Consider the following 25,425-nt stretch of genomic DNA (forward strand, 5'->3'; position numbering starts at 1 on the left):
TATTACATTGCCAGTTTGAGTCCTCCATGGCTAAAACGCACCAGTGTGAGGAAAGACAACAAAATTAAATTGTAGATGTTGCTTTAAAGTAAAACAGAATGGAATATAAAGATGGCTGTGTATGTGTATGTAACAGTGGTTCTACTACTCAGTTTTAATTAAACATTCATGGTTGAAACTGCCACTTCATTTCCTCTATTTGAAGAGATGCAGATGTATGAGTTACTCATGCAGTTGGAGTTTCCAAGTTGTCAGTTCATTTAGACTAAACTTGTATTGAAACGCAAAATCTGTCAGCTGTTAAAATCACTGTTTAGTAGAGACACAGGCTTCGTACGCATGACCATTTACTCTGGCTCCAGTGCGCTCTCGCCGCTGGCTTTTCAATCGATGATGCAAAGCTTTCCTGTAGTTTCTTGAGAAATACTGCTGTTTGGTGCACTTTCCCTCAAACTAAACTTCAACAATCCAAAAGGAAAACTTAAGCTACCTTCACTTTGCAGTTAAGCTGAGGTGTGTACATTTGAGAAGGTCATTGTACATGTGTGGATGACAGCTCAGGCGCAGGTGACAGGTCCGTGAAAAGGGGTTGGAGGAGTTGACGAGGTAGTGACCACCTCACTGTTGTGTACAACTTGAAAGTCAGCGGAGAACCACCTCACTGTGTTTTCAGCCGCTAATGTGTACATAGCCATGGAGAAATCTAAGTTAAGTAATTGCATCAAAGCAGAATAGTCAGACTGAAAACTTGGCCTGAAATTTCATCTCTGGTAAGACTAAAACAACAGAACAGTTGTCAACATGAGTGGCCAGTTAGTCCTTATGGTGAATAATGTTGACTATGATTTCTGGAAAGTTCTGTACCTCAAGAGTGGGGAAATAGGCAGCAGACTTGCAGCAATCATGCAGTTTTGTATGTAATCACAACTTTAACCACATGCCCCATTAGCTTTATTTAGTCATGTGATTTCTTTATGTGTGAATGCTGTTGATAAATATTTTGCAAAGTTTGGGAGGTGGGTGTTTGGTGGAAGATAACCAGAAGTGCAAACATAACTCTGTGATAGAAAACATGAGAAATGATTAAATTTAATTTGGGTCAAATACATATCTCATCCTTTTCTGCAAAGGAGATTTAAGAATTTTCTGTGGTCCGGCTACTTTTGATTTCTTCAAAAAAGAGATACATATTGTTCATATACATTTTTTAGAGACCAAGTATTGATTAAGACACTAATAGAATGTTCTGGGTTGTATCCAACTCTGTGCAATGCATGCAGAATTCTGTTCATGTAACAGGACTTCGCCTTCCCCTCCTCCCTGCACGCCCTCAAAAACTGCTCAGAGGCACCCTCCAACCTTCTGGAGCAGATTATGAGGTGCACGGAAGAGAAGAGGATGGGAATGTTCGGACATAGACTCCTAGAATCATAGAGTTGCAAGGGACCACGAGGGTCATCTAATCTAACCCCCTATGTCGTAGAAGTCTGCTGCACTAAGGGAACAGCAACACTCAATGTGACCCTATAGGTTTGCTTTGATATACTTGTTCTAAACTTTTCCATTCTGCATCCCATGCAAGCAAAAATTAACAGCCTTTATAACAATTCTGGGGAACGCTTATCCATTTGGGTTGTTGAAATAGATGCTTAGTTATATTGTGTTGGGTCCAAACCTAGTAGACTCAACAGAATTTGGTAGTTCTGACTAACTTGGGTCCAGTTGCTTTCAGGGGATTCTGTTCTAATTATGACTAAGTCAGGATCCAGCCCTTTGTCCTGAGCACCTTTGGTCTTGCATGCTCATCTTCAAATTGTTGCAGTAATCGTCCAACTCTTCCTCAGATAGTCATCGTTCTCTGAACTTATTTCCTGGTTTTCATAGTTTGGGAGTTTGCACATATCCATGCACATAAACCCATTTCTCAAGCAGACACATTTTGACAGCTCTCAGTTCTTGGTGCAGCTGGAGGTTAGTGATAGATCAGGTTCTGATACATGCTCGGTGGCTCGGTGCCGTGTCCGTGTGCACTTCCTCCTCTCTAGAGGTAGTGAGGGGTGGGGTTATAACACAAATTACAAGCAAATGGTGGTGGGGGTGAAGTGTTTGGTTGTGGTTTGTGATATAGAAATATGGATATTGAGCATAGCTTGGCACACAATAAGTCATGAACTGTACAAAGTGCTCATGGTACATTGGGGTAGATAATGTGAGAAAACCGTGAGCACATCTGTAACTTGGATGCGTTTCCAAACTTGATTCAACCCTGGGGTATTTTCCTGTAAGAACACTGCATTGGTCCAATCTGATTCAAGATAAGGAACATGAGAATTTTGCATGCTTGTAGGCACAGTGCCAGTCTCAAGGCTCTGAACATCCCACAGTTGAGCCCAAGTTCTTTGTTGCAATCCTGTGGAGCGCTTTAGGTGATGCCCGTCCTCTGATACTGCTTCTCTCCCAACTCCCAGTCCAGATCTGGTACTTGGGATTGGCTCTGTTCATCGTCAGTGAGAAAGCATGGTTGTGCATAATGGCTGTGTTTCTGTATGTTTTTTTTTTTTTGTTAATCTTTATCAGGGCTTCCTATAGTGCATTTCATTTCTATTATTTTAGAATAATAGAACTTTGAGAAAACTAATCTAGCCAAAGTTACCTTTCTCTAATCGCAGTGGATTTTAAATTTCTGGGTAGTCATCATACTGGTTACCGTCTACCTTCATTCTGGCAGTGATACCAACAAAATCCCCCTATACATTTCCTGAGCTTGGTGCATTAAAACTACGGGCATGAACAAGTATAGGTGCTGCTGTCATTATTAGAGCAACTGCTAAATCCCTTCTTGTTTCTTTGTGCACAGAGAGTTTGGATGGAGAGACCCGGAACTTCCAGAAGTCATTCAGATGTTACAGCATCAGTTCCCCTCAGTACAATCCAATGCCGCTGCTTACTTACAGCACCTCTGCTTTGGAGACAATAAAATAAAAGCTGAGGTAAGAGAATTAGTTGTTTAAAACCTGTGCGTATGTGTGTTGTACAACATATGTATGCTAAACCACAGTTGAAATTCTGAGCTGCCTTTTTCTTTATGGAGAACTCCAGGAGACCTTCCTATCTTCTGCTGTGGCTTATTCCGTGCTGCTTTGTTGCCTTTTTGTGAGGCAGACTTCATGAACTGAGGTTTTCTTGGGGGGGGGGCTTTTATTCTGTCATTGGGCTGTGTACCAAATTTCAGCTTTCTCTCTGTTGTGGAAGTACCTTAACCTTTTTTGACATCACCTTACATAAAGCTTTTAGTTACAGGCATGTGGAAGAAAAGGTAATCTCAGAACTATTGTTCATATAGCTTATTTCCAGAACATAGGGGAGGCAGGTGAGCACTGGAATAATAATTTCTTGATCATATGTGTAATCTCCCTCATTACAGACATGTGTATTGTTATTAAAGTGCAATTTTTCCTTGATTGGTTGGGCTACAGCAAGCCATGCCTCCTGGGAACGGTCACATTCACACAAAATTATTTGAATCAGTGATACTTTTTGTAGTATAGTTATACAGTACTGAAAGTTATAGTTAGCCTGATGCCCTGCTCTCTCATATCTCTCTTGAAAGAAATTGGTGTTTTGTTTTGTTTTTAAAAAAGATTTGCACCAGAGTCAAATGTGTTACAACCTCATTTTAGCCAACATTTAATGTTTCTGCTTAGCATAGATGCTTCCTAAAAGGTGCATCTTTGCCTTTAGCCTGGCTTCATTCATAATGGTGACTTGAGGACTTTTATCACTTGCTGACTCCATAGAAGGGCATTCTGCCCCTGACCATACTGCTTGCAGTATGCATCTGCTGTGATCACCAGAATTGTAGGAGGAACATGTCTCTGGACCTCCATTTGATCCCTGTAATTTAGGATGGTTGTGTGTGTTTAGGCACAGAGCCATTTGCCTTTTCAAGTGATGAAAAGACTAAAAGGATTGTATTTCTTTAAAGTCTTTACATTATAGAGTTAGAATGGAACCCCTGGAGCACTAGCAAGTATACAGATGGAAAGTTGTTAATTTGTTAACTAACTTCAAAAGGTCCCTTAGGATCCTTTCTTTTGATGAGCTGACCCATCCACTCTGCTTATTGGATTTTTTTATATATATAAACAAGATTCTTCATAGGAATTAGAGTTGTGTCTGCAAGGTCAGAAAATGTGGCTCTACTTGCTCCTTCCTTTGGCTGCAATGAACCAGTAATTGTGAAGCCATTTCTTGCATATATTGAGTAAAACGCAACATTGTGGAATGTGTTTTTTATGTGCTGATACAACATCTTTCTCACTAACCATAACTTGCAGTTGTACATGCTTTTCTGCTATTATGTATGAGCCCTTTGTCATTTTTTGAGACCTCTACTATGCTTCCGATGTACAATGCCCTGGTTTTGGGCCACTTTAGTCCCACTGGAAATCAATTTCAATGGCACTAAAATGACTTTTATCCTAACATTCTAGTTGAACCCATATAAGAACAAAACCATTTTTTTGTCTATAATCAGTAACGATGATTCAAGCTGTTACATGCAACTATAATAAGCAGTAAGAGCTCTTTGCACTTCAGTACAATTTGTAAATTGCTGGTTTCTCTTTTAGGTAAAATTGTGTTCGTAATCTTCCCCCCACCCTCCCCACACACACAAGGAAAAGAGACTGTAGCTTGAAATACATTGCCCCTGTTTGGGTGACTTCTTGGCTGTCGGGTTAGATTCTTGGATACCAATATATTAAAAGGACACTTGGCAGAGATGATGATTGTTTCCTGGGCAGGAGCCTCAAGCTGGTTCCTTAGGTGTCAAAAACCATTAACTTACTCACAAAACACCCCTCATGTTTGCTTTTGTTGATTTCATCTGGAAGGATTTTAATTTTTCCTTTCCAGCTCTTATAACGAGGCATGAGTAATTTAAGTGAACTAAATAATTACCATTAGGATCAACTGCATTAGGAAGATCCAGGGTTTCCCTCCCCTTCTTAGCTATGTTTAAATATTGCCAGTACTTTTTTAAAATTGGCAAAACCGACACTGCTGACATTGGTTGCCATATATCCGGATTTCCCCGCACATTTAGCCTATTTTTGCCTGGACTTGCAGCTGCAGTATTTCGGATATGTCCGCAACTCACATGGTGAGTCCTGCACTTCTTTTTCTAGAAAAATAGCCCTGCACATCATTTCCCTAGTTTTGTATATTGTGTCTATTTGAACACACACACACACACACACACACACACACACACACACAAACAATTAAACTGTAGTCAATAACTGATTTTTATATAACATAGCCCTGTATACAGTGTTTAGTGTTGAAAGGCAACAGATGAGAGATTTTTCAACTGAAGGGCTGCAAGCGAACAGAATTGGTTTGGTGAAATGACAGGCTATTTGAGGAGGTTGTTAGCTGCCTAGGAAAAGTTGCTTAAACTAATAACAATTCTTGTCATGCCTCAAATCTTCCTTACTAGGAAGGAAAAGCAAGGAGAGATGGGGAGTGGTGGAAAGGGCACTATGTATTTTAGAAAACTTAATACATAACTCTTTTTTCCACTCTTGTTAAAAACAAGGTCCATTCTTCTGAAGCAATTCCTTGTGTTTTTAAAGACACATAAGTCTTTTTTATGAGGTCACCCAACAAAAGAATTGAATTGTTCAGTTTTCACATGCCAATATCATTTTGTTCCGAAAGAAAATGGCACCCTGTCATTGGTAGCAATGATACAGCAGGTCACATAAGGTTTTGGCTTCCTGTATGCTAGAAAACTAATTTCACCTATGAAAGCCACAATACCAGCAGTTTGGGTAAGGATGTGAAATAAGGGTCCAGTAGCCAGTGAACCCTTCATCCCATTTATTTGGCTGCCTTCCATCCTTAACAGACACCTCTCTAAGTGACAGTAGTGGTTTCATTCACTTCATGCTTTTTTGGTTGTCATGTCATGTTATTTCATTATAAACTACTTAATGTTTTTAAAATCTGTAAGCCATATACAATATCAATGCAAGCAATATAATTAAAATCAAGTGAATGCTGGAAACATTTTCCCCTACCCGTTTTCTGTTAAAAATATAACCTCTGCTAGTTTTACTCTAGCACCGGCCCTGATTGCACGGCTATTGTCCATATCGTCATGGCAACAGATTTCCCCTCCTTCATCCATCTAACTTGACTAATGAGTTTCCGTGTGACACTTCTCCATCACTGCTTCTTAAATCTTGGAATAAGCAAGATTAAGTCTTTCATAATAAAACTGAAATGATTGTAGCCCAATGTGTAAACAAAATGTGTATTCCTATAACTTGCCCACCCACAACAATCTATAAAAGTTTACAATCTTCAGATTTTCTTTGTTTATTTATGAATGAGACTATTCGTTCCCCCGAATGCTCTGTTATGATTGCAACGTTAAACAATCTCATTACAAGATTTGCTGATTTTGCAGGGTTCTCATTCTCCAGATCATTTGTTTTATATTCCCCCAGAATGACTGTCCTAAAAAGTCAGCCCATGGAGCATGCTTACAGTATATTCCTGCGTATAAGACTACTTTTTAACCCAGGAAAATCTTCTCAAAAGTCAGGGGTCGTCTTATACGCTGGGTCGTATTTCTTATACGGCGAGTATATATCAAACTCTATATTTTAACTGGAAAAGTTGGGGGTCGACTTATACACCCAGTCGTCTTATACACCAGAATATACGGTATTTTTAATGATAATCATTCTTATTTCTGTTGGAACCCCCCTCATTTTCTTTTAATTGAAAAAAAATGTTTTAACTTCTAGGATTTTGCTGTCATTTCAGAGCCTCTTGAGATTGACATATATCTTCTTTTTGCCATTGTTTTTATGATATTCTTGTACAGAAATTAGCTATGCTTGTTTTATGGAAGCACACTATTTAAACTCTTAAGCCATATTTTTGTCTTAGACTTCTGACATCTCATCTCTCTCTTGGACTTCAGTTGCATGTCTTGGGAAGCAAAACTGTGGTGTACCAGGACTGCACAAATATGCAGGCCCCTGGATAGGAACAAATTTTGATCACACCTTGAGATCATCAAGGAGCAGTGCTTTTTGCAAAATAAATGAATGAATGAATAACCAGGTGCTACTACTTTATATTGATAAAATGTCATGGCTCAAAATGGCTGTCAAGGGCAGCGAAGAGGGAGACGGGCGAGGTGCCGATACTCTATACCAGTGTTTCCCAACCTTGTGCCTCCAGATGTTTTGAGACTACAATTCCCATCATCCCTAGCTAGCAAGACCAGTGGTCAGGAATGATGGGAATTGTAGTCCGAAAACAGCTGGAGGCACAAGGTTGGGAAACACTGCTCTATACTGGTGAGTTCTATCATCAAAAAAAGTCCTGGTGAGGAGAGCTTAGCCATGAGCCAGGTTCAAACAACATGTTAAGCCTTACCTTAGCTCAGCTCGGCAAATGACTGAAAGAGACTTTTCAGGAGCAGAGCTGTTGTGAATGCCTCATTGCGACCTGAATATTCTCACCATCCATTAAGCCACAGTTTGGCTTACCATGTCATATGAACCAGGCCATTCTCTCTCCCACCCCCTTTCCGACGTAACATTTCCCAAAGTAGTTTACAGTACAGATAACGATACCAACCTGGAGGGTTGCTTTTTGTGATAATGTATGTGGAAGACTTAAAACTAGAGTTAAATGATTGTTTATCATTCTCTATTGATGTGCAGTTCCTGTTAGCTGTGCTTCGCAATCTGAATTTGAAACTGTGCATTCTCCACCACCCTACAGAAAGAGCAAATCACTTGTGATTTCTCCTGTTTACTTCACCTGCACATCATGCCAAAACAGCTTTTACATCACTAGAACCAAAACTCCTTGTTTGTTCTGGTGAGGTTCTTCTCTCAGCTCTTTGCAGACCTAGCAACTGCCAGATCAGACACTGGTTATAATCAATAACAGTTTTGCCAGATTAGTTCTCTGTGTGTAGATAATTTGCTGTAGCTCTATTCCAGAATTATATTAGCTGGTGTGATTTGAATTCTAAAAGTATGGAAGAACCAATTTTGCAATTGATAGCAGTTAAAATAAATTAGATCTTGGAACTGACTTGAACAGAGTGGGGATTACAGTCGTACCTTGGATCTCGAACGCCCTGAAGCTTGGACTTTTTGGCTCCCGAATGCCGCAAACCCAGAAGTGATTGTTCCGGTTTGCAAATGTTCTTTTGGAACCTGAATGTCCAACGGGGCTTCTGATTGGCTGCAGAAGCTTCCTGCAGCCAATCGGAAGCCGCAATTCAGTTTTCAAATGTTTTGGAAGTCAAATGGACTTCCGGAACGGATTCTGTTCAACTTCCAAGGTACAACTGCATATGAATTGCACATGTATTGTGGGATATATCCAACAAAATCATCCTGCAAGTGCAAGGACTCTTGACTGTGCAACAAAACCCTTCTGTAGCAAACCAACCCTCTGGAGCAAATGTGGGGCACAAATGTGGGGTAGTTCTGTTGTGCAATCAGAAATCCTTACACAAATGGGACTACTTCAATAGTTGCATTAGATGTATACTTTATTAACAACTCCAGCCTCACTTTCCAATACATTCTCAAATTCAAAATAGCACTTGCAGTCCCACTATAATTATTCACTATATTTATAACATTGGAGAGCATTAATCTGCATCATTTGCCAATATTTTTCCAAGGAAAAGTTATTATTTGTGGACTTCAGCTTGAAACAAGGCACCTTGAGCATACCATTTAGCAACGCTTCCAAGAGCCTGGAGTGTAATTCCTCATTTATCTTAGTGAATTAGTTCATGCAGCACAATTATGTGACATTTGGTTCCTTAGATGATGATAAAGTGAATACTTCATTTCATGTGTGACCTTTACATTCTTCAACTTTGAGAACGAATAAATGTCATCATGTGCAGTGTAGTGTAGACAAAATCTAAACATTATATCTCTGAAGAGAATATATATTTCATTCTCCGTGCCATGTCAATGATCAGCATTTTATCAATTAAGTGTTTATAAAATCATTTGTCACTTGAGATTGTGATTTGTTTAAGTTATGGAGCATCCTTGTGGAATTAGGCAGTGATATTAAGGTTATAGATATATGAACAAATAAATCTATGTAAGTGAACTATTAACAGATGAAAATGAGAGCTGAATATAAATATAAACAGGTGTATTGAATTAGAATTTATTTCATAGCCGAGTTGAATAAAAAGTAGTTAGGCATTCAACCAGGTTTTAGAATGCCTATAGCTAGGGATACTCTTCACTTTGGGTTTTAGAAATGGATATCACTTAATGGAATGGAACGTGCTCTGCATCAGGGCTCCTGTCAGGAGTATGCAAACAATAAATCACATGGAGTAACGCTTTATTAGAAGGTCTGCTCAGAAATGACAGGCCTAATGAATACAGCAACTCTTCTTGGTAGGTCTTACCCCTACGAGGCAGTTGTGGAGACTGAAGGTCCCTGTCTTCTCACAACAACCTAAATCTCCTTTTCTCCTGGGTCCTTCCCAAGCAATCTGAGACTACTATGGCACGCCTGCTTTTGCTTCTCCCACTTCAGACCTCTCCTGGTCCTAGGAGATCGGGGGGAGGGAGCTTTTCACAGCAGGAGGGGGAGACACCCTGACTTCTTCACCAGTTTGACTCATCTCTGCCTCTAGGCCTCCCTTGTCTCCTGCTTCCACTTCCGATTCTGGACTTCTCTCTGCCACAGACTCTCCCTGTGCACTAAAAGCTGATACCTCTTCAGCATCAGACATGTCCTCCACTGAATCTTCTCCTTCCCCCCCCCCTTTGACCGCTCATTGTTATAGCACCACCAATCCCCAGGCTCAGCCTTCTTCTCTTGGGTTCCTCAGCTGGTGCCTCTCACCATTCCTCTGTGTCCAGCTAGTCCATTACAGCTTCCTTTTGTGTATTAAATTTATTTCTTGATTCTCTTGATTCACCTATCCTGGGTAAGCTGAGTATGATCATGCAAACACACTGGCTCATGCCCACTTTGCTACTTCCTGGGCTTTTGGGGTCAGCATGGTGTGGTAACTAAGCCAAGGTATGTCTTAGACTTAGTACCGTATGTTATCCTAAACTAGGATTATACTTAAGGTCTTTCCTCCTTTGTAGCCAAAGTCTGCCCATAAGGTTTGTGGTTAGGAGGAGAGGCCAGGTTTGGACAACATGCTAATAAGCCAGACCTTGCCTTAGATGGCATCCTGAACTGACCTAAAAACACTGGGGAGGAGCAAGCCCTCCATAGGGCTAAGCCATGATTTGGATTAGTGTTGCATACAGGCAGCGACCAATTTGTGTGGTGTTAACGTTTCAAGGCACCACACGCTTACGTGAAATCGCGCATAATTGGAACACCCATTGCAAAAGCCTGCAAATACCATGTTCTGCCCCCTTTTGTATTGCTTTTGTAACATTTTGTGGTCACATCTGGGTTTGGCCTGAAGCGCATGTGTGCTGTCATGCACATATCAGACACGCCTAAAACAACTGCTGCCTGTACAAACAAGGCCAAATAGTCTCTCTCCCCACATTCCTTCCTCAGAGATGTTGAGACTGTCCTATTTGACCCAGCTGTTGGTCACTAGACATAACTTATATGTAACATCAATTATAACTGATGCTCCTGAATATGCAGATTTCCTAGGCTACACATTAAAGAACAAAGAGCTCACCATTATTTTCTGGACAGGTTCAGCATGCAAAGTACAATTGTTTTTAAACTCCACTGAAATATTGTATATAAAGCAATAGCTGGATTCATTTAAATTATGTGCATTAATTGTTTGCAGTGTTAGTGTAGTTACCTAATCTAATGCGTTCTTAATTACAGTTTTGCAAATCTGTTTTTAAATGGGATCTGGGTTTCAAATCCCAATTTAGATTTCCTAAACAAATTAGACATTTTGAACTAATGCAGTAATTTGCATACATTCCTCTCTTATTTTGAGCTTAAATTGATCCAGCACTTTTTGTAACCTGCAACAAATTACTATACTAATGAGGCTAAATTAAGTCATGATGTTACAGATAAATGGGTTTCCAATAAATCTCACCTACATTTTATCCTCAAAGACATCACATTGTGTGCCATTCCCTCTCCCTTTCCTATCTATGCTTCTCTAGTTCTAGAATTAGGGTATGTTTTCCTTAAATTCTAGGGGCCAGACCATAGCTGCCAAGTTTTCCCTTTTCTCGCGAGGAAGCCTATTCAGCATAAGGGAAAATCCCTTTAAAAAAGGGATAACTTGGCAGCTATGGGCCAGACGAATATATTTTTTAAACACTTTCTCTTAAAATACGGTACAGAATTTACCAGTTGATGTTGCTTTTTATATTGGCTTAGTCATATACAGTATCTAAGCCAGGAAGTTAGCAAAGTAAGCTCACCCCTCATGCAGGGTACTGCTTCAGACTGAGAGAGAGCTGTGGGCCGGGGTGATATCTGACTTTACCAAACATTTGACGCTGAACCCCTCTAAGCTACTTTCTCATGTGTTGAAGAAAACATGTGGATTCTTCTCTCAGGAAACAAACAGGTTGGGGCCAGGACATTTGGTCAAAGAGTCCACCAAGCCAGCTGCGGCTGCTTTTCATGAGAAATCAGAGAAAAACACTGCAGAACATAACATACGTAGTGTCTCAAGGGAAGAAAAACATACAATTAGACTGAAGTTGTGCATTCAGTTATGAGTGGCCGATGGATTATCCTAACACATTTGAGTAGTTTTCTTTTTAAAAGTAGATGTGGAAGCGTTTGAGTTCTTTTTCTTTTTAAAAAAATGTTCTGAAAGAAAAAGAGTTTTAAGGTCAGAAAAGCTTTTTCCCCTTTAGAATGTCCTATTTGACCCAGATGGTAGCAGAGTTTTACCGACTGGGAGCCACCCAGAGTAGCTGGGGAAACCCAGCCAGATGGGCAGGGTAGAAATTATTTATTTATTTATTTAACCAATATTAGGGATATTCCAGAATCTCCCATCTGTCCTCCCCTTGAAAGAACAGGCTGAGGGAGATCCTGAGTATTGATAAAACATGGCACGTTTGGTGACCATGAGACCAAGACTTGGTCTTTCTCTTTTGACCGCAGTTGTATGCTCACTTGGGAGTACGCCCCATGGAACACAATGATGAAAGCATCAAAGTAATTTATGCATATTACCAGGCAGCTACTGTGTTAAAAAGTAGTGTCTGGTAAGGGTCAAAGGATCCAACAGGGTGGGGGTGGGGGGAATGGGGATTAGATTTTCTATGTGGGAAGAGCCGGTTCCTTGTCCCTTAGTACTGTGTTTCTCACAAAATAAGACGTGCCTATAAAATAAGCCATGGCACGATTTTCTCAAGGCAATAAAATATAAGACATACCCCAAAAATAAGACGTACTGGGGTACTGGTAGTGGTGGGAGCAGGTCTGCATGGTGTTTCTGCAGGGTGCGCCGCGTCGAGCCCCGACCGAGCGGGAGCCGGCAAGGGCAGCAGTGCGTGCCGCGCGGAGCCCCGACCCAGCAAAACTCTCTGAAAGCTTAATAAAAAATAAAAAGCTTAATAAAAACTAAGACATCCCCTGAAAATAAGCCATGGTGTGTTTTTTGGAGGAAAAATAAATATAAGACGGTGTCTTATTTTGTGAGAAACACGGTACCTGCCAGATGCCATGTGCAGGGTTTCAGCCACAAGAATACAGTGGTAATTCTCGCTCTGTAAAGGCATAGCCAAAGGAAAAGGAGGGCGTGAAGTTAAGGAAGCCTGTGGTATGATTTATGAAGGAAGGACATCCAGGAAGAAGAAAAGCACATGGAATATGTTGAGTTTCTTCTTCTTCTGGTCCTCTTGCTTGGAAGGATTAAAGCCCTTCTTATTGATTATTTTGGGAGAAGACGTGCCATTTTGCTTTCAGTCTCCAGTTAAGTTGCACAGAAACAAACAAACAGGAACAATGCCTTCCTTAGCACTACCACATACCTATTTATAGAGACCCACTTCACAAAAAATGAAACTGAGTGGAGGTAACCAGTTTGGGGCAGCATAGTCCATGTTCCCATGACTAAAACACAGTATATCAGATTTATTCACTGCGGATCTTTGTGTTTGCTTCTTTTCTATCTTGCTTTAGAAACATGATTGCAGGGATCAAACCGTAGGCTCCCTTATTATGGAATATTGTGGTGTCTGTTAGCAATTAAGGGAGATTTTCTAGATTCTGCAAGCGACGATGCCAATTATTATTATGCCCTTTTCATAAGTGCTACAATGCTGACGGACTTATAATTAAAGATCTTTGGGACGCACTGATAAGCTTTCACAGTTTCAGCGACTTTATTTAATCAGAGTTGGGAGAAAGAGAGAATAAGCAGCACATGAACAAATGTCTCAGTAATTTTCCAGAAAATCATGCCTCTCTGTTTCCGATTGATACTTACAGAATTACCATAACCACTATAGGTAATGTTAATTAGAGCTGCTGGTCCAAATATAGGCTTGCTGTGATACAGTGAAAAAAGAACCCATATTTTGCCTGCACTGTTTTATGTATGTATTTATTTATGTATGCACATATTAATATTTACCTGCTCCACTGCCAACACCTTCAGAGTTGTGTAGAACATGAATTAAAGACATAAAATGATAAAATACTAAGCACAAATAAAAGAATAAGCAAAAGCTGAGCAGGAAAAAACAAAGCCACAGTAGCAAGATATTAAAACTGTTAAAAAAAAGAGGGGGGAGGCATAAAAGCAGTCTTCATTAACCCAGTTTGTACGATCATATCTTGAATTAATAAGCTAGGGTGTGAATGGGAGCCGTGCTTTGCACAGTCCCCATTCCCTTCGGCACACCTTAGTGCCGCTGTTCCAGATTCCAGTCACTCCATTCCAGTCATTGTCGTCCTCCCATATTTCTGTCCTACTCCACAACAAACAGCTTTCCATGGCTTCTCGCATGAGGCAGGATCTCTGCCTATCTGCCATTCTGAGAGCAAGACCACACTGCCATCGTGTCTCCTTCCATGGCTACTGAGCACGTTCTGTCCTCAGTGGGATTGCCTGGAACCTGTTGGTGCCTCCCTCATGGGTGGGCAAATGGTTCCATTTGTGCTGCATAATGGCTCTCATAGCCTAAACACCAGCAGTAGAGGGTATGATTCTGTGGTTAGCTAGTTGTTTCTTCTTTGCGTATTTGATGTGCACCTATATTCCATACGATAAAATGTGCCTTCCTCTAGGCAGAGCCGTGTGGCTCATTTGACCTTGATGTTAAGGCGTTTTGTCATATTCGAACCTTTTTGCATTTTGTTATGTCTGATTCTTGTGGGTTCCTCATCAGAGGTCAAGTGAATCTGCTGAAATTTCCTGGTGTTATATTTGCTGCTACAAACATTCTGAATTGATGCTACTGCTAACGTAACTCTTCACTTGTACTGAAACTAATTTCAATATGGCTCCTGCCTTAGGTTTTTGTTCTTTGCTGGTATTCCCCAGAACAACTTCTTCCTGTCTGCCATGCAACACATAGCAGGAATAAATCTTTTCACCTAGAGACCGTTGTGGTGACCAGCAGCAATTTTATTGTTATGAGTTTGTGGTTGCCGGCACCCTCTAATCCCTGGATCCGGCAAATGTTAAAATCTAATCCAGGGTTTCCCAAACTTGAGTCTCCAGCTGTTTATGGACTACAATTCCAATCATCCCTGACCACTGATCCTGCTAGCTTGGAATGATGGGAATTGTAGTCCAAAAACAGATGGAGACCCAAGTTTCGGAAACCTTGATCTAATCAAGCCAAGCTAGCTTCTTGATGAGGTAAGCAATTGTTTGGGTGCTGGGCATTAAGAAAACAAAAGGAAGACAAAAGCCAGAGTTTGGAGTAGAATTTGGGGGCTGTGATGTAAAGTAGAAATAAAGCACCTTTTGGGGTGTTAATGGTGCAAACCTCTCCATCGTAGGTTCAGGTTCTATATATGTGTGAATAAACCATATATCATGAAGACACCACAGTCTCTGTTGTGTCTCATTTCTGAAAGGAAATGCAAACCCCGGAACTGCTGGAATCTCACACCACTCAAAGATTGGGGTGGCATGCAGCGTTATGTTGCTTCTTACCCCATTCCAATCCGACACAAAAAGCAAAACAGGGTGTAACAGTTGCAGCTAGGATTGCAAGTAAGGCCACCTCCCCGCATTTCTAGGCTAGCCATTTGTAGCACACTGAGCACAAAAGGCTGCCTGAGAGTGGCCAGCATCATTTTCTCATAGAACAAGCAAGCCTACTCTTCTCCCAGTCTTAAACAATAGCACCTTTCAATTCATAGTACTTTTGCCCCTGATCTTCCTGAATTTTGACGGTTTCACCCATGCGCTTGAGGGCTCTGGAAGCAGCATGGAGTATTAAACTATTGGTGTTTTCAGATGGCAGCTTCCTTGTTGGTGGGGAAAAGGCATCTTAGCATTGGAAAAAGAAAGCCCTTCTACGGGGTTCCTTTCTGTGCATCTCAGTAAAGGAACACATCCATTTCCCCTTCTTTGTTTCTTTCCCAGTTTACCCTCTTGTTGGCAGGAGTAGTGCTGATAAGACATGCCTTGGACTATTTCACAGATGAAAATAGGAGTCTCCATGCCACGATACTGAGGGCTTTTCTCTGTGTTTATTTGCTATACCCCGTTCTGAAACAGGACATGTCAGTAAATCATAACAGGATTTGCTTTTTAAAAAAGACAATGGCATGAGGAATACTTTAATAATTATGAGAAGATGGAAGGAAAATAATGCACTGCCATTTTTGTGTCACCATTTGTGCTAGAATCAAGGTGCATTGGTCCCTATACTCACAAAAATACTCACAAAAACATATTGAGCGCTGAAGGGGAGTTGATTGAAATCTAAATAATTCTACAGCATGTGTTTTTACATATCAGTATGTATTTAAAAGTGTGTTTTATTGTTTTTAAGAACAAGTACAAACAAAATCATACAACACCAAAAACCATAGAGTACAATGTAGACAAAGGCACAATAATAAAATTCTGCGACAAAGACAGAACTGCTGATTTGCCAGGGGTGGGTCCATAAAATAGGTGCTATCCCTGGTAAGGAGGGTAGTTGGAACATATGCTGTAATGCTATTCACATTCTTGTTTGAAGCAGCAACTGCAGTTAAAAAGTTGGCTTATTGTAGCTAAACTTGCCAACAATGCAGTTTTTAGGATTAATCAACTCGGTCTTCAAGTGATTAACTGATAGGGGTCAATTTTAAATTTGCAGGCTGCTACTTAAAGCAAGTTTGTGTATTTGGGAATGTGTTTTGGTCACAGAGCAGCCCTTTTCGAATTGCTTGCCAACCATAGATAATAAGCATTTGTGGGCAGTGTGGCGGCAGACTCCCTCCTCCCCCATGAGCTTCCCATTCATTAACACTGGAATGGGCTCTTTGCCAAAGTTGGCTCTTTCCAAACTGCCATTTTTTTAAAAAAAAAATGTTTCTCATACTTAAAAAAAAAATCAGAAGCACAAAAATTGAAAAGTCATCCCCTGTAACAGTGGTCTATGTCACTGCCCTTTCACTGCAGTGGTTAAAATGGTTGCATGGAACTACAAAGACTTTCAATGCCTCTTAAGTTTCTAAATGGGACAAATGCTAGAGCGAGTGACCTTGGAGCTTACTCGAAGACAGGTAACTGAGCATTAATGGAGGCAGCAGGCTTGCGGGCTGCTCAGCCACTTACATACCTGGCTGTAATTCATTCTCGGGCAGTTAGGATGAGTAAGTGCCTTGGCTGGTACTTATCACAGGCAGTAAAAGGTGAAAGTGAGAAGGTGAATGCAATTTGTTTACCACTTGCAGTGTGAAATTATTCCTTTGCTTGCATAGGCATCTGCCACGTTGGGGAAGTATTGCTAAGAAGAAATTGGACATTTCTTTTGAATAAGGTCATAATACTAGTCTTAGCAGTGTTTTCTCCCCTCTTTCCCCTCATCTGTCATCTTTATGTTATCTTTTGTTCAATAAGTTTCTCAGTAGATCCTTTTATTTAGAGTTTCTTCTCAGGCAGTGGGAGAGATACAAACTGGAATCAGGCGTAGATACTGTTTTAAAATATCAAGTTGCTTTATAACTCTGCGTGTGTGTAGGTTAGATCACGTCCTGGTTATATGTGTCATTTTAATCAGATCCCTGCCTCAAGTATACTTTTCCGTGTGGTTCACTCCCGTCAGTACATGTCAGTCAATGTTTGGTTTAATTGCAAGAACGAACGCTGCTTTCTGTCTAAATAAAACTCTTGCCTGAAGATTGTTGGCTCTGCAGTATTGGAGATGCATGGACGTGACACTTCTGTAACAGTGGCTAGGATATTGCTCCTTGTCTCCAGCTTCCTGATCTGCAAAGGTGATCCAAGCAAAGGTTAAGAGAGTGTGCCTGAGAGAGGTTGCCAGAGCCCAAGACCTCAAAATGTGGCACACATACTTTTGTATTTTATGCATTCCGGATCTACTTGATGCATAATAGCATAACTATTACCCTAAGTTACAGTATGTATATTAACTATTCATACTGCAGTACCAGCCAAGACAAGTGGGACTGTGCATCTGCTGCCTATCTCCATGGGGTCTAGGCCTCCTTCACCTCTTCAGTCCTTAGTGATGGTGGGCAATCAGCAGTTATGTCCTTTCCCGGTTTCTGCTCAGTGCAGCAGTACAGCAAGCACTGACACAATAGATAATTGCTTTGATGAGAAGGAAAATAATTCAGACAGAAATCTAAAGCCACAGCTCTGCAGAGCTACTTCCAGAGCTGGGCCATTCCTGGTGGCAGAAGATGGAGCAGGCAGATCAGGGCCAATCACCCAGGTCAGGTTTGACTGGCTATGAGAGCAATTCAAGGTCCTGTGGATCCCAGGCCAGATCAGCTCCCTTCCTCCCTTGGGATGCCTTCATTTGGGGACAAAGATACCTGCCACCAGTGGACCCCCTGCCATCAGTAATGCAGTCCACCCCATCTGCCCCGGATGGGGATTTGAATTGCTGTCTAATCAGTTGATGGAACAAGTTAAAATCTTTAAATATCTCAGCCCTAGAGGGTCATGGGGAGCGCATCTGAAATATGCAAAGGATAATAATAATAATAATAATAATAATAATAATAATAATAATAATAATAATTTATTATTTATACCCCGCCCATCTGGCTGGGTCTCCCCAGCCACTCTGGGTGGCTTCCAACAGAAAAATAGAACACAGTAGTCTATTAAACATTAAAAGCCTCCCTGAACAGGGCTGCCTTCAGATGTCTTCTAAAAGTCTGGTAGTTGTTTTCCTTTTTGACATCTGTTGGGAGGGCGTTCCACAGGGCAGGCGCCACCACCGAGAAGGCCCTCTGCCTAGTTCCCTGCAACTTGGCTTCTCGCAACGAGGGAACCGCCAGAAGGCCCTTGGTGCTGGACCTCAGTGTTCGGGCAGAATGATGGAGGTGGAGACGCTCCTTCAGGTATACTGGACCGAGGCCATTTAGGGCTTTAAAGGTCAGCACCAACACTTTGAATTGGGCTTGGAAACATACTGGGAGCCAATTTAGATCTTTCAAGACCGATGTTATGTGGTCTCGGCGGTCACTCCCAGTCACCAGTCTAGCTGCCGCATTCTGGATTAGTTGTAGTTTCCGAGTCACCTTCAAAGGTAGCCACACGTAGAGCACATTGCAGTAGTCCAAGCGGGAGATAACTAGAGCATGCACCATTCTGGCTAGACAGTCTGCAGGCAGGTAGGGTCTCAGCCTGCGTACCAGATGGAGCTGATAGCTGCCCTGGACACAGAATTGACCTGCGCCTCCATGGACAGCTGTGAGTCCAAAATGACTCCCAGGCTGCGCACCTGGTCCTTCAGGGGCACAGTTACCCCATTCAGAACCAGGGAATCCTCCACATCTGCCCACCTCCTGTCCCCCACGAACAGTACTTCTGTCTTGTCAGGATTCAACCTCAATCTGTTAGCCGCCATCCATCCTCCAACCACCTCCAGGCACCCACACAGGACTTTCACTGCCTTCACTGGTTCTGATTTGAAAGAGAGGTAGAGCGTCTCAAAGCCAGCTCCAAAATTCTGACATGCTTTTTTCCATACAAAAGGTGGCAATCACATGCCATCAGCACTTGAAGTGTTTAAAGCTAAACCTCTAGCACAGTTATTATATGGGGCTTAGATTTGGACAGGCACTCACCTTGGATCGACAGAAGCTGTTCAATCTAAATTCCTAATGCAGAAAAATTCCTGTTCCATCCTGTGTTCCAAATGCTTCATTGCGTAATCTCCCCTCTGTTGAATTACAGATTTGGTGTTGTAGGACATTTAATTATTGCTGTCCGAGGGCTCATCCACATTTCTGTTTGCCCTGTGTTTTCTTCCTTTTGTCCCAAGATTTCTAGGCAATCTGTAGAAAACCCAGTTGGCATTCGTTCCAATTCAATGGAAAGCGGCGGGTTTTCCTGGGGGAAGCGGTGGCACGAAAGAAAAAACCTCTCAGGCCAAGGCCTGTGCCTGCGCCTGAAAATCGCAGGAGAAACGGGAGTGTGGATGAGCCCCAAATACAGTGGTACCTCTACTTACGAATGTTTCTACTTACGAATGTTTCTACTTACGAATGGAGCTCCGTCTGCCATCTTGGATGCGGTTTAGATAGGATTTTTTCTACTTACGAATTTTTAGATAGGCTTGCTTCTACTTACGAATTTTTTCTCCCAATGAATTCCTATGGGATTCAACTTCCATTTTTTTTCGGCTTACAAATGTGTGTTTGGAACGCATTAAATTCGTAAGTAGAGGTACCACTGTACTTCTCACTTACTTGTACACTAGTCACAAAAGCAGTTCTAGCAGATTAGGGAAAACAATACCCTAAACCCATTTCCCTGATGTGCTCATTTTATGTATGATGGCAATGTTTAATCTGGGAGAGTATTCAAAATGTGATCCACCAACTGCAGTCTAAAGAGCTACAGCCCAGCAAGAGGGAGAAAGTGTAGGGTTGCAGCTGTGAAGGAAGGAGTTTCTATTTGCATTCTGGTCAGATTAGCCCCCAGGTGTTTGTTTGTTTGACTTGTTTTGTTTTACATAACTTGGCCCATTTTTGAGCTTGTTAGTTGTGCTTCAAGCTTCAGTTTTGGACAGCTGTGTGAAAATAATAAAAAATATTATGACATTATCACAAACACCCACATAAGAACACTACGCTGTTAATCTTAATTATTAATTGACTTTAGTACTTAGTGAAGCATATCCATGATGCACAGTGCTAATTAACATCAGTGGAGTATTAACCGAAAACCTATATATCAGAAAGTCTGCTACAGTGGGGGGGGGGTGTTTCCAGATTAGACCTCTCTGAACCTAAGCTTTGCTCCCCTGGTTATTTCAAATAGCTTCCCCCTCCCTGTCCCTCTCCAATTTACAGATTGATAGGGAGACTTGAAGAAAATAACTACCTCCTCTACATGTTTCCATAATTTTTGCATCTTCCTCTTTAACACAGGGTGAATGTAAACAACTGTTATGGACCCCTTGGTTCCATCAGGTTCAGGCATGAGATGGCAGCCCCAGACAGATGGAGCAGATGGGGGCGGATAGAAGGCAAGCACTTGGGGAATCAAGGATGCGGGTCCTTTCCTTGGGACTAGAAATTAGAAAAGAGAGATGGAAGCCCTCTCCTGTGGAACACAGAGACCCATTTGCTGGGCAGGGGGCAGGGGGCTCTGACCAGCCAGAGGAAGGAGAAGTTGAACAAGAGAAGTTGGAGGGGCAGGGCATAGTCTTGTTTCTGCATGCTCAGCATTGCCTTCAAAGGTAGGATCAGTTGCACTCACCAAAGAGGAGCCTAACAAAATAAAAAAATTCCTTCCAGTAGCACCTTAGAGACCAACTAAGTTTGTCATTGGTCTGAGCTGTCGTGTGCATGCACACTTCTTCAGATACCTAAAAGGAACCCTTAGGTTTTCTCATGCAGCAAACTTATAGGGTGAGAGAGTGTCATGAGTGAGCTCTCCCCGCCTCAACTTTAAAAGCTTGACGACAGTGGCGGGTCAGCTTTGGGGGGCATCTTTGTAGCAGCTTCCGCTTGGTTAGGTATCTCTTGCCTTGCTTGTGAACCCTGAAGCCTTGACTGTGGCTCCTACCTGTAGTTCAAAGCACTAGCACTGAAGATACTCTCTGCATTCCCTGACCATTAGGTCCAGTCGTGACCGACTCTGGGGTTGCGGTGCTCATCTCGCTTTATTGGCCGAGGGAGCCGGCGTACAGCTTCCAGGTTATGTGGCCAGCATGACAAAGCCGCTTCTGGCAAACCAGAGCAGCACATGGAAACGCTGTTTACCTTCCCACTGTAGCAGTTCCTATTTATCTACTTGCATTTTGACGTGCTTTCGAACTGCTAGGTTGGCAGGAGCTGGGACCAAGCAACAGGAGCTCATCTCGCTCTATAGGCCGAGGGAGCTGGCGTTTGTCCGCAGACAGCTTCCGGGTCATGTGGCCAGCATGACAAAGCTGCTTCTGGCGAACCAGAGCAGTGCACGGAAACGCTGTTTACCTTCCCGCCGGAGCGGTCCCTATTTATGTACTTGCACTTTGATGTGCTTTCGAACTGCTAGGTGGGCAGGAGCTGGGACTGAGCAACGGGAGCTCACCCCGTTGCAGGGATTCGAACCGCCGACCTTCTGATCAGCAAGCCCTAGGCTCTGTGGTTTAACCCACAGCGCCACCTGTGCTAATTCCCTGCTTAATGGCCTGTATTTGTTTCGTTTGTTCTCTCCTGTTCTCTCTTACTTGCTTTCATTTGCTCAGCTTGTCCTCTTTGGGGACTGGGCTGCCTTTCCTTCTGGGATAGGAACCTGACAACAACCAACGTGTCCTGTGTAGAAGTTTGCCCTTTTAACACTGCCTTTTAAGTGCAGCAGTATGGAGTGTTTTGTCGCTTCTTCTCAATGGTGGGCTTGTTTCATTTAGTGGATTCGTATCCTGCTTTTCCACTGAAGTCATCAAAGTGGCTTATAGTATTTTTTAAAATGTTGTTAATCCGTTTTAAGCCATTCATTCACAACAAAACAATACCAGCCCAGCTAGAGGAGGAAAAGCTGCCTGGACTTGTACATGGAGTGGTACCCATCTCTCTCCCCTGAAATCTGCACCGCAATACAATTGGTGTTGTTTATCTGGCAGCGGAGAGACTGCTGTCTTCTTGAAAGTTTTCTCCCATTGATAATGATGTCCACATCAGTTTCCAGATATACACATTTTAAAAGACCACATTTTTCTGTCTAGTTCCATAGCAAATGGGAATGATAGTACGGTATGTCTTGTAGACTGACAATTCGCCAATTTCCTTGTAACTCCTGCAGATTCCGAGTATTTATTGATACCTTTCTCTGGGCAATCTAGAAAGTGCTATAGCTGAATTATACTGTGTTGGTACATAATTAGTGCAAGCAGTTAGAAACTGGTGTTCCAGTCATTGTTCTGGGCAATAATTCTGATGACAGCTGTCACCATAGACCATAAAATCAATTCGTAAATGCAGGTGGTGCCTCGTGTCCCTGAAGGTGGCTTATTTTGTTCCCTCCAAGTGGTGGTGGGGGGAATTTCTTTTCCATCATCTGTCCAGATGCTTTGATTGCAATTTTATTCTTCCCATGTCAAGAGCTTTTATTTCCCATAGTTCAGCGTTTCTCAATCGGTGTTCCGCGGCACACTACTGTGCCGCAAGACGCTGGCTGGTGTGCCACGACGAGAAGGGCGATTTGCATTGTCACGTCGCTGACCTGCCGGAAAGGAAGCCGGCCGGGTCACGACGCAAGGCGAGCGCCCGCATCGTGACCCGGCCGGCTTCCTTTCCGGCGGGTCAGTGCTATTTATTGGCGGCCGCCAAGCACGTGACAATGCAAATCACCGCACGTCGCGGCAAAATTTAGAGTCGGCATCCAGCTGGAGGCCAGAGAGGGCGCTGCCGCCTGGGGAGGAGGAGGCAGGCGGGGAAGGCTGCGCAGGGCTTCCCTTCGCCGGGCCAGAGCGGCGGCGGCTGCCTGGGGCGGCTGGGAGGGAGGCTGCGGCAGCTGCGCTCCCGTGTCTGCCCGCCTGGGGTCTGTGCGTGCCGTCTAACGTGTCCCCGCTCACTCCGCAGGCTCTGCGCCTGGTGGGTCCGCCTGGCTACCGCGCAGCAGTTCTTCAGTGGCATGCTTTACGTCTCCCCTCCAAACTAAACTAAATATAGGGCGGCACAGAGTTGGTGTGCCGTGGGATATTTTTTTCATAGAACAAGTGTGCCGTGGCCCAAAAAAGGTTGAGAAACACTGCCATAGTTCCTTTGAAAGCAGATAAAGCAGGCCTAGCACCTTTCTTTGCTAATGTGCACATGTGCTCTCTCCTTTGTAACTGTTACCTAAAAATTATTGATATCTTAAAACTCTCATTGAGTATCAGCCACTGATTTTGAATTTAATTTGAACATTAATGTTGCAGATAAGAAGACAAGGAGGAATACAATTACTGGTGGACCTATTGGACCATCGAATGACAGAAGTCCACCGTAGTGCCTGTGGAGCGCTGAGGAATTTGGTGTATGGGAAAGCCAACGACGACAACAAAATTGCTTTGAAAAACTGTGGGGGTATTCCAGCACTAGTACGATTACTGCGCAAGACTACAGATTTGGAAATCAGAGAACTAGTCACAGGTTTGACTATCTTTTCATTTATTGTACTGTATGCTAAGGATTAGCAGTGCGCTTCTGAATTTGCTTAGCTGAGGAAGATATTTCAATGAGGTTAAGCGGACCTAAGTTTCCTCGTGGATTGTGGCGAAGTTGTTTTAAGAATGTACTTGTGAGAAATGACTAAGGGCAATCTTGTGCTTGCAAACATGCATATCATATACATATATTCATTAGGAAACCAGGTTTCTTGTCAGGTATAATTTCATTGGCAGATACAGGACAGGTACTGGGCAATGTGTGGAAAAGCAACTGGTACAATGGTGTGTTGTTTCGGCCACAATTTTTTTTCCCGACGCTCCTGCTGTTTCTAATGAGTTATTGAATTGAAAACCATAAGCAGGCAGGGTGGGGCAGAATTAAACTCCCTCAAAACATGTAATGTGGTGGTTGGGGTTTTTTGTTTGTTTGTTTTTTAAACATCCTATTTTAAGCCTTTTTTATGATTCAAGCCTCCTTTAAGACCTCTGTCCCAAGAAAATAATCATAAGTTCCTCACTGCAGGCTATGTGACTCATGGTTATGGATTCTAAATGCAGAATTTTGAACATACGTACATTGAATTCCATGTCTTAATCATCCGGCCTTTCATCTCTTCTTACCTGTTGGGCAGAATTAATTAGATTCTTCTTGTCAGAAGGATGCTGTGCTACATGGTGTTCAGGAGCTGGTTCCTAATGAGTGACAGAATTACTGGCAGACCCAGTAAAGTGAAAACTGGTAGTTCATTGTCAATGTACTGCTTCAGTGCTTGGTTGTGTTATCTGCCCCCTGCCTTCAGGGAGTTATATGCAAGCTTACTATGAACAAATGAGGAGCAAGCTGCTAATCATCTCAATCAACTACATCCAACTTGCACAGTGGATATCTGCTGATGTGAGAAATGAGTTCCCTTTACCCTTTTTCCTTTTTTTTAAAAAAAGGGTATTTTTAATGTCCTTCCCTCTCAATATATGTTGTATTCTTGAAACATACTGAAGTAATGCAGAAAAAAATCCCAGCTAATAAGGTTTTAAACTAGTTGCTTTTAAATTGTATTATGCTTTCATTGACATTATTTCACAGAATGAGGCAGAGTATACAATAGTTAGTGGCTGAAGCATCAATAACATGGCCATTTAGGTATATTACCAAACTGCGCAAAGCAAGCTGCATTGTCCCAGCCTGAGAGTCTGGGTGAAACCGCCTCAGCTCTCAGGGTGAGAGCTGAGGCGGTTTCACCCGGTGTCTGGTGGGCAGAGGCCATTTTTTCCCCCAACATCGCGGTATATCACCAAACCACAATGTTTAGCTGGCAATACACCGCAGCTTTGAAAAGCTGCTATCGCCCAGCCCTAATCAGCAGTCGGTGGTGCACAGAAGAAAAATAACTCATAGTTTCATGACGTTTCTGCTTCAGGTGTGCTTAATCTTTTTAAAAAAACAAACTAACAAATAGTTCCATGTAGGTGACATAGCTACATGGAGTTGCTGAACTACAACTCCCATCATCCCTGGCTCTTACCGTGCTTGCTAGGGCTGATGGGAGTTGTAGTTCAGCAACATCTGGAGGGGTGAAGGTTCCTCAGTCTTGTTCTCAAGTAGGCAGCATCTCTGCTTGTGGAACTTGCTGGATGCGGC

General features: G+C 42.4%; 1 protein-coding gene across 6 annotated transcripts in view; it reads left to right on the forward strand.

Moving 5' to 3' along the window:
- Window positions 1-25,425, forward strand: part of CTNND2 (catenin delta 2) — a 236,816-nt gene that overhangs the window by 112,536 nt on the left and 98,855 nt on the right. For all 6 annotated transcript variants that reach the window (XM_060278053.1, XM_060278051.1, XM_060278050.1 and 3 more), the window contains 2 exons: window positions 2,858-2,990; window positions 23,556-23,769. In XM_060278053.1, coding sequence (XP_060134036.1) covers window positions 2,858-2,990; window positions 23,556-23,769 — 347 coding nt within the window. The remainder of the gene's footprint in view (window positions 1-2,857; window positions 2,991-23,555; window positions 23,770-25,425) is intronic.

The sequence above is a fragment of the Zootoca vivipara genome, chromosome 8 (genome assembly GCF_963506605.1).
Source record: "Zootoca vivipara chromosome 8, rZooViv1.1, whole genome shotgun sequence".
NCBI classification, from domain to species: Eukaryota; Metazoa; Chordata; class Lepidosauria; order Squamata; family Lacertidae; genus Zootoca; species Zootoca vivipara.